This window comes from Tasmannia lanceolata, unplaced genomic scaffold (genome assembly GCF_043159265.1).
Source record: "Tasmannia lanceolata isolate RefF3 unplaced genomic scaffold, GAP_Taslan_0.1 ptg000003l, whole genome shotgun sequence".
Taxonomy (NCBI): domain Eukaryota; kingdom Viridiplantae; phylum Streptophyta; class Magnoliopsida; order Canellales; family Winteraceae; genus Tasmannia; species Tasmannia lanceolata.
Window position 1 is genome coordinate 54,672,777 of NW_027518680.1, and position 10,044 is coordinate 54,682,820.

A 10,044-nucleotide genomic window follows, 5' to 3' on the forward strand; every position below is an offset into this window, starting at 1 on the left:
TCTCTCTCTCTCTCTCTCTCTCTCTCTATATATATATATATATATATATATATATATATATATATATATATATATATATATATGGGAAAACGGATCGTGAGCTTGAGCTCATATAAGCTTATATGAGCTTGAGTGCCCAAACACATGGGTCCCACATTTTTTGTGGTGATCCAAACCATTCATTTGCAAGGCCCCATCATAGATAGGGTGTGTACCAAAAATCAAGTCCATTGGATCGTCCTAACCCCTCCAAAAGTGGAGGGCAAAAATGGGCAGATTTGTCAACAAACAGTGTCTGTCCATTTTCCCCTCCAATTTTGGATAGGTTAGGATGATCCTATGGACCTGATTGTCTGTACACACCCTATCTATATAAAGTCATTTGAAATGAATGCTTTGGATCATTCACATATATCAAGTGATTGTGGAGGGTCAAGCAGATAACCTTATCTGCTCGATCGAAAAACAGTGGAGGCCCACGTTTTTGAATGATCCGAAGCATTCATTTGATAGGCCCTGATTTTTGGGGCACACCCTATCTATGTCAAGGCCCATCAAATGAATGGTTTGCATCATCCAAACAATGTGGGCCCCCACTGTTTGTTGGCCGACCGAGCAAATAACTTATCCGCTCGACCCTCCACAATCTCTCTCTCTCTCTCTCTCTCTCTCTCTCTCTCTCTCTCTCAAAAGCTATTACAATTCCCAAAAAACTCTCAGCAGCCAATTAGAGAAGTGTACAACAAAGCGATTCGTCCCGTTATTAAAACATGGTTGTGCGGATTTAAACTTCACGCGTACTCAAACTAAAATAAAAACCTTTATTGGAATGAAACTAGAACTATAATCCTTGCATCCGGAATTAACCATCTTAGAAATTGCTGCATCTGTGAACCTAGCAAAAATCACCTCAAGTACGGCGGCAACAGAAATAAATAAGATAAGATAAGAGATTAAGACTTCTTGAATTTGATAAAAGGACCACTGAATACCAAACCACTGTTCATTGATGTGGGGACTTGTAGGCCACCTTTGTGTGCGTCGAATTTCGTGGTCGTCAGTTATTAGCGTTAACTGCAATTTTCTTGCATACCATATTTATTTTTTTCAAATACAACTATAGTTCCCATTCATATAGTTAATTCTATAGTTGGATATGAGCTTGATTTCATCTATCAAGTGGCAAATTGCATGCTTAAAGGCCCTGATGGGTTAATTTCATGTCTCCCAGGAACAAAAGCTGTGCTGCCAGAACAGATTACTGCCTTCTCATTATCTCAAAATGCTAGAGATCTTGACATTGGGGATGTTTAAAGGAACCATTGTCAAGAAATCTGATGCATATCAATTCTTCAAGGTTGATCAGAGCAAAGTCGATCTTGTTTATGATATGGTAGTAAAGAAGGGGTTGGTTCAGCGCCAGGATGCCCCGATTATTTAATTTTTCTTATTTATCTTTGTAGTCTTTCTCCTCAGTAAGTATTCGTCTTTCATGATCATCTATTGGGTACCAAGATGGGGGTCCGATTCATCAGGAACACAGATTTGTTCGGAAGATTCCAAGATCTACTTGAGAGTGAGTAGCAATGCTCTGAAAATCTCCAAGATGCCTCCGTAGACAAATTATCGAGAGACCACAGTGGACTCCGTAGGTGGGCCGTCGTAGGTTTCAAAGAAGAAATACTCCTGCAGCACTCCCTACCGAAGATGCTCCCAAAGATTCCAATATGCACTCATCACACTAGCCCATTATGTAAGTCATTACCCATCCATTGAATGTTGAACTACATCCACAAAATGTGCATGCATTACACGAGAATCCCATTTTTACATACTTCTTTCCTTGTTAAAGCTCAAAGGGAACCTTTGGCCTCAAGGCTGCCATACAAAGCGATGTCTAGGCTTGGCCCTAGGGTTTTTGTGTCGTTGACTGCCTTGTGATAAAGTTGCGGTCCAATTAATGAATTTTTGACCATTCAAGCAAATTGAATAGTTAGGATAATCTAAATAGGTGGGCCTACACTCTACTTCTTTGGGACTTGTATATATATGTATATATTTTCTATATACGAACAAAGATAAACTCTTTGCAACATAAAACTACAAAGTGCAAGCCATATAACAAAGAAGGCAAAACACTCTGCCATTTCTCTCTTTCCACGATGGGCCACCTTCAGTAACTAGTGTAGAGACCAACCTATGAAATTATTGAAATTTGCAGTGGGTTTCAATGTGGCCTACTTGTTTGCATCGTTTAATAATTATTTACTGTGATTAGCACCACAAGGTTTAGGTTAGAGGAAATTCATGGTAAGTTTGATAGGATCCTTGAAATTATAATCAAAGAGCACAAATAGAAGAAGACGATAAAGAATAACAAAAAGGAAGATGATCACGTGGACTTGGTTGATGTTCTTTCAAGACATCAACTGCATGGCAACCTCCACTGTCCTCTCACAATTGACAACATGAAAGCCATCATCTTGGTATGTATGTTTTTCTAATGACTAGGCAATGCAATGCTTTGAAGGACTAAACCCAGTAAGTTTGTAGACTCCCTTTTCTTTCCTTGGTTAATCAAACAGAAAACAAAATAGAATTTTGACTTTCATTCCTTTAGTTTCCATAGCTACATCAAACAAAGAAAATCTACTTTCAACTCTATTTCAACTCCTCTTTCACTTCATTGGAAATTCCACTTCATAGTACTTTTTGAAATATCAAACACAACCTATCTTATGTTCACTTCTCAACCTGAGCTCTTTATGACAACTACTACCGAGCTCCTTGAAGAAGGAGGTGAGTCCTATGAAGGAGGAGGTTGTGAAGAACAATCAAGGCTTGCATTTTTTTTTTCAATAATTGGATTTAGCTAAGATTTTAGGCAATATACCCATTTTCGAATGGTAGATGAGTTGAACTTTTTGATTGAAAATAAGATTTAGACATGATACTCTATGCTTCTACTATTGCATCGATATCATTTAGTTTCTTACTAAACATCGCTAAATGGCCTTTTTTTTTTGAATTTTGGGGGGACTTTTTGGCTGAGATTTGAACTGTAAGAGCTAGGGTTCAAGCTTTGGGAGAGAGAAATCACTTGTAAAAGGAACTTTGAAGGTTGTTTGAAGGGAATTCCTGCTCAAGAAGGCCTTCCACTTCATCTACTTCTCGGTTTTGAGCTTTAAACTGTGCTAAGTTTTCTTTTACTGTTATCGTCATTGAAATTCAATAAAGAATCAGTTCATCTATGTTTTTCTCATCTTCTTATGTTTTTCTATCCATTTCAGCACATTTTCTGCATTTTCTGGACATTTTCTGCAAATTCCAGGAACATACTGGTTTTAGTACTGTTTTGATCAGTTTTTGTGTTCAATCAAAGGTGGCACCCACTATTCCTTAGTAGGAACCCATTGTGCCATGTGTGCATGCCGAAATGTGAGCTGCAATTTTTCTTTTCGACTTCAAGAAGATAAATATAGGGAAATGATGTATCCACCCGCTTTTCTTCTCCGGGCAACTCCTTTGTAGTGTAAAAAGAGTAGTCTTAAATACACTAGAGTGGGTGGCCCGGTAAAGAAAAGGGGGCGAATATATCACTTCATTGGAAAAAAAACTTCATCCTTCCTCCGTTCGAAAGCACGGGATGGGAAACGTTTTGGCACGCCTCGGAGGTGATTGAAATTGTGTCAGATGTACGGTGTCAACAGTGTTGACGAAGAGGGACCGACGGTGTGGGAAAAGATAGGAAAAATTAGGGGTGCAATTCGGGTCGAGTTCAACCGGAACCAGACGGGTTCAGCTTGAAAAAAAGTCGGGTTGAGTTCGGGTTCGGGTTGAGGGTTTGGGCAACCCGACCCGAGTGAAACCCGGCATTTTTTATGATTTTTTTTGTAAGCTTAAAAATTCCGGTTGGGTCTGGTTGAACTCGGTTTGGGTCGGGTTTGGGTTGGAAAAAAGGTTCCTCGGGTCACGTTGAGTTGAACCTCATCAAGTTGGAAATCGGGCCGGGTCGGGTTGGAAACTTGACCCGAGTTGCACCCCTAGGAAAAACAATGGGAAGGTGGTTTTTTTTTTCTTTGAAGATTTTCGTTTGGGTTCTTCTCTCCTTTGGTTTGTGATGAACTATGAACAGACCGGGAAGTGTAAGTGGCGGCTTTTAGACAAGGAAAACTGGACTGCTCTGTAAAATGAAGTTTAAGTGCCCCATTGGATCCACATCACTTATCATTTCTTTAATTTTGCATTTTTAGTGCAGTTATAAATGTAGTTGGGTGGCATGGATCCAATGGGTAGGGGTGCATCTTGGGCCGGGCTCAATCTGAACTCGAGGGGTTCAACCCAATTTTAGCTTAGGTTGAGTTGGCATTTCCAAATGTTGGGTTGGGTGAGGGTTGGGAAAAGCCAACCCGATTTAATAATGGGTTGGGCTTGGGTTGAGGCCTTGGCAACCCTATCCGATCCGAACCCAATGGCTATCCTCATTTTATCGTTATTTTCAAAATTGTTGGAAAAATTGCCTTGTTTCCCACCACCACCGGTTACCTGATATAATTAGGTTTTCTAATTGCGGTGGTAAGGCAAAACGTGAAAGCGTATTTTTTTTTAGATTTTGTAGAACCTAACATATAAAAAGGCGGAGGAGGGGGGGGGCATTTTTCTCTTAGGGGGCGGGAGGCTCTTTGTGTGGCAGTTGCAAAGAGCAGGCAAGAGAGAGAAGAAGAGAAGGGAGAGAAAAAGAGGGGATAATAGAGTTTCTTCTTGGGATTTTCTTCTCGAGTTTTCTCTTTGGATTTTTCTGTATGATCTTGGTTGAGAGGACAAGGAAAGGGTTATGGTTTGCAGGTTTGCGGGTTAATCCCATTGTAATCCTTGTAATTTTGCTTTCTCATGGTGAAGACTGTGTTCTCGCCTGTGGATGTAGGCATCTTGGCCGAACCACATAAAATCTAGGTGTTCATCTTGTGGCTTGTGTTTATCTTTTTACTTTTTCGTGTATTTATGCACGATGAGATCAGATTTGTCCGGCGGATTTCTCAACAAGTGGTATTAGAGCTCAGGTTGAAGCGATCGTCCTAGGGTCGCAGTTGGGAAGAGTAGTTTCACCTTTGGTAGATGAGGGTGAAGGACATCCTTGTTCAACAAGGCCTGGCTAAGGCGTTGAAGAAACGATACGAAGACAGGGAAGATGAAGGATACCGATTGTGGCAAATTGTATTGTTTGGTTGGGGACACAATGACTAGCGTTCATAAGATTCTCAATAGCTAGTTGGAAGCAGAGTGGTGACTTGTGCACACATAAGATCTCTAGCGCAGTTAGTGTAGAGATAAGTTTCTAGGTTGTAGACGATGGCGAGGAGGTGATGGTATCCGCGATGGGGATGATGTATTGGGATCCCTCTCTATGGTTGATTGGGTGAGTCAGCGGTTGGCAGCTACACATGTACATTGGCCGCGTTGATTGAGTGAGGTGGAGTAAGAACTTGGATGATTCGAGGGTGTGTAGCTGGCACTTCGAAAGGCCAATGGTGGTTTGCAGCGACAACAGATCGATGACGACATCAACAGAAAATCTTCAGTTGGCTGGGAAACAAGCCAAGGTGGAGATTGTTGGTAAAGTTACCTTATTTCTTACCACCTCTAGTTACCTAATATAATTAGGTTTTCTAATTGTGGTGGGAAGGCAGAACATGAAAGTATGTTTTTTTAGCTTTTGTAAAACCTACGATATGAAAAGCTAGAGGGAGGCTTTTTCTCTTGGGGGTGGGAGGTTCTTTGTGTGGTGGCTGCAAAAGGCGGCAAGAGAGAGAAAGAAGAGAAGGGAGAGAGATAGAGAAGAAGAAGAGAGTTTCTTCTCGGGGTTTTCTTCTCAGATTTTCTCTTGGGAGTTTTCTCGGGGTTCTCTTGTTTACAGTCTTGGTTGAGAAGACAAGGAAAGTGTTTTGGTTCGCGGGTTAGTGGGTTAATCCCGTTGTAATCCTTATAATTTTGTTTTCTCATAGTGAAGATCCTGCTCTCACCCGTGGATGTAGGCATCCTGGCTAAGTCACGTAAAATCTAGGTGTTCATCTTGTGGCTTGTGTTTATCTTTTTACTTTTCCGTTTATTTGTATACGATCAGATAGGGAGTGGATTTGTCCGGCAGATTTTCTCAACAAAAATCTTAGGGTCATGTTTTTTTTTTTGTATTTTATCTATTTCTCCTCGGGCCAATCAAACTGATTTGGAAAATCATGTTAGATGGGTTGGGTTAGTGTTGAGTGTTTAGACGCGGGACTGGGTTAGGGTTGACCCTCTTCGACTCGAGGCTCGGTTTGGTTTGGGTTGGGTTAAGGCTGGGGTAATGCTACCTCAGTTGCTCTGGGGTTGGCCTCAAACCGATCTAACACGGCTTGAGTTGCACCCCTATTGTTGGGGCACCCTTACGACTAGGTTTTTGTTGCATTACTTAAAATATAAAAGCATACATGCAATGTGTGCATGCGCGCGCGCGAAAAAAGTGTTCAAAGTTCAATAATAAAGATTATCTGCCCATTTGTCACGACTTTTTGATCGAAGGCAAATAAACACAATCCTACATATAAGAAACTCACATGGTCTCCAAACATTGTATAGTTGATATACCCTATTGTTCATAAAGCGAAATGTAGAATTTTGAAAATGGAAGATGTAAATTGTCTTAATAATATCTACTTTACCTCCCTACTAGTTTTTTACCTATTCAAACTGTGTCTGAGTCGATGTACCAGCAGTCATCTATTCCTTGATTAGTATACAAAGAGGTAAAGAATACATTTCCATTACTGGGGCCGCCAGTTCCTCCTAGAGTACAGATGTTTCTGATGGAATATTTCCTGATGTTAATGAACAAGACATCTCTTTGTGGACACTCTCTTCCCTGTGTTTGTGTGTGTGAAACTCTCAAGATGTGGAAAATATTGATAAGAACATTTACATGTCACTATTACATAACTTGGAAGCATGAAACACATGAACTGTACAAATCAAACTTCTTTATTCTTCCTTACAAAAGCATGCTAAATTCAAAACCCATCTGGAAAATGAGGGGTTGCGATTAAGTTTAGGTTAGCTTTTCTTGCCAGAGTTATGCTAAAGTTCTCACTCATGTCCAAATCCTCTGCTTTCATCCCATGAGGGAGTTTCCAATCAAAGAAATAGAGAAGGTTGGCAAGGGCTAACTCAGTAGAAGCTAGTCCAAAATAAATACCAGGACAACCCCTCCTTCCTGCCCCAAATGGGGTATATTCAAAGTTCTGCCCCTTGAAATCGATAGAATTACGAGAAAACCTCTCTGGCTCAAACTCTTCAGGGTTTTCCCAATGTCTTGGATCTCTTGCTATTGCCCATGAATTCACAAGAACCCTAGTCTTCTTGGGTATCTCATATCCATTGATTTCACATCTCTCAGTGGATTCTCTTGGAACTAGCAATGGAAGAGGAGGGCGCAACCTCATAATCTCCTTGATAACTAGTTTTAAGTAGCTCAATTCATCAATTTCACTCTCTGCTATCTTGTCCTTTCCTTTGAAAACCTTTCTTACCTCTGCCTGTGCTTCCTCCATCACTCTAGGGTTTCTCATTAGCTCTACCATTGCCCATTCCATGATAGTTGATGAGGTCTCAGTCCCTGCTGCGAACATGTCCTGTAAAGAGAATAAATACATTGATTTCACATAACCAACCAATGCTTTATTGGCTGTATCAGTGATTAAAATCCTAATACAATCAAGGAATTAACTAAATTTTTTGAGAATGAGATTGTTTTAGTTTTTTTCTCTAGTCTTTTTCTTTTCAATTTGTTTTGTGATTGAGTTTCAAGTTCAGTTTTTATTTCTACTTCTCTTGACAACAACAACAAAAAGTTCTGAGGTTGTTATTGGGTTTCAAGTTCAGTTTTTATTTCTATTTTCTCTTGCCCTATCTGTTAGGAAACATACATACCAAGATGACTGCTTTTATGTTGTCGTCTGTGAGAGGAAATTCAAGGTCTCCATGCTCTTGAAGTCTTACAAGAACATCAACCAAATCCTCTTCAACTTCCTCCTTATTAGTCTTCATCAGCTGCTTCTCTCTGTGTTCCTTGATGATGTTGTCCAGGATCCTATCGAACACCCGATGGAGCCTCTTTAACCTAAACTTTGTTCCCATAATCACACTTACGAATTTTAAAGAAGGGAAAAAATCAGTTACATTTAACCCCCCTGCATATTCCAATGCTGCCTTGACTGCTGTTATGAATCTTTCTTGGTCCCCACACTTGTTACCAAAGGCTGCCCTCGATGTTATGTTGTTTGTCAATGAGATGAGCATCTTGGTGAGGTTAACTGTCGACCCATTTACCGATGAAATGGATTGAACGAGATTTGATACCTCTTCTTCCCTCTCTTTGTAAAACGATTTGACACGGTTGGGACTTAAGAGCTCCAAAATGCAAATCTTTCGAAGTTGTCTCCAATAGTCCCCATACGGAGCAAAGACAAGGTCCTTACGATTATACAATATTATATCTGGGAGAAACAACTCGGGCCTGCTTGAGAATTTCAGATCATGAGTCTTCATGATCTCTCTAGCAACTTCGGGTGAGGAGATTACAACTGTAGAGACCTGGCCAAGCTTGAGGTGCATAAGAGGTCCATGCTTCTTGGCTAAGTCCCTAAGGGCGTGATGTGGTTGTGAGCCTAGCAAGTGGTGCATGCTACCTATGATGGGTAGCTTCGATGGCCCTGGAGGCAATTTTGGAATTGGGTTTTTAGTCTTGAATCTCTTTCTCACTTTCATCAACATGAACATGAAGAGAAGGAATGTGAGGAGCAGAGGAAAGGATGGTAAGTGGACTTCCATGGGTGAGAGGAGAGAGAAGTTGCAGTGTATTTTGATGTCTTTGTTATTGGACTCGTAGTTATGTTGATGCCAAGAGTCTATCTTTTTATTTATACTGAATCTGTTGGGTTTCAAAGAGCAAATCCCCACTGCAGCATCTTGCTGGTACTTCTCATATAGTACAAATATACATTCTTAGTATATTTTATTAAGGGAAGTGATATCAGCACAACCATGTTTTAATAATTGAATAGACCCAGCTTGTCTTTTTCTGTTTTAATTGTCTTCTGAGAGGTTTTCTGGAACTGTATTAACCTTTTGCCAACTCTTTAAATACTAGAAGATAAGATGGTAAGTGAAAATATCAAAACATGGTTGTGCTGATATCATTTCCGTTTATTAAAGGTAGTTTTAATTAGCGTTTTAGAACTCAGATTCTGGATGAGAACTCAGAAATAATCGAAGGGAGCCGACTTTGGCGAGTCTTTGATTGACACAGTCAATTTTTATTAACTTGGGCAAGGAGTTATGATTGAATTGGTAGGAAAAAAAACTCAAAACTCGGGCGAACTCGGCCAAGATAAGAGGGAGTCGACTCGGACAAGTTGATGAATTACGTGGGGAGTTTTTAAACATTGGTTTTAATATAACACATTGATATTCAAAATATTAGACTGTTCTATGTTGTGTTTATGATAGTATAAAAAAATTCAGTACTATTCCCATATGATACAAACATTCATTCATGGTTGGACATCATTTTTTTTTCTCGCCCAAAAAAAAAAAAGGGATCAATGTAGAAGAGCAAACAACAAGATTAAAGAAGAGGCAATGGGGAAGGAGAAATGACCAAGGAGAAAGATCATAAAAAAAATGATATTTAGGCACTTTGTTTATATCTTCAGCGATGAGTGAGCGGATTTTCTTATGAATTCAAAGAAGACCTTTAGGCTCCACCACTGTTGATTTTTTTAATGGATCCATTAGTGTTGATTATTAGGCAATTGCGAGGAAGAGGATTCCAATTTACTTGGATGATCTTTGGGTTTGTCAAGTGATTTGTGAAACTTAGTTCAAATTCACTGAAAATTGTAGACAATTTCATCTTTCTCATACTACATATTCCAAAGGATTCAATATATTGAAAATTAAGTAACCATTCAAATTTTTTTAGAAGAAAAATCTTGACGATAACTTGTGCTT

General features: G+C 39.7%; 1 protein-coding gene across 1 annotated transcript; it reads right to left on the minus strand.

The window, feature by feature from the left end:
- Positions 1-6,783: 6,783 nt before the first annotated feature.
- LOC143855985 (desmethyl-deoxy-podophyllotoxin synthase-like) lies at positions 6,784-8,983 on the minus strand. The gene is made up of 2 exons (XM_077366028.1): positions 7,963-8,983; positions 6,784-7,664 (listed from the first exon to the last, which is right to left on the minus strand). Exons 1-2 carry the CDS (start codon positions 8,860-8,862, stop codon positions 7,044-7,046), a joined length of 1,521 nt encoding a protein of 506 aa, XP_077222143.1. The 5' UTR covers positions 8,863-8,983; the 3' UTR covers positions 6,784-7,043.
- Positions 8,984-10,044: the final 1,061 nt, after the last annotated feature.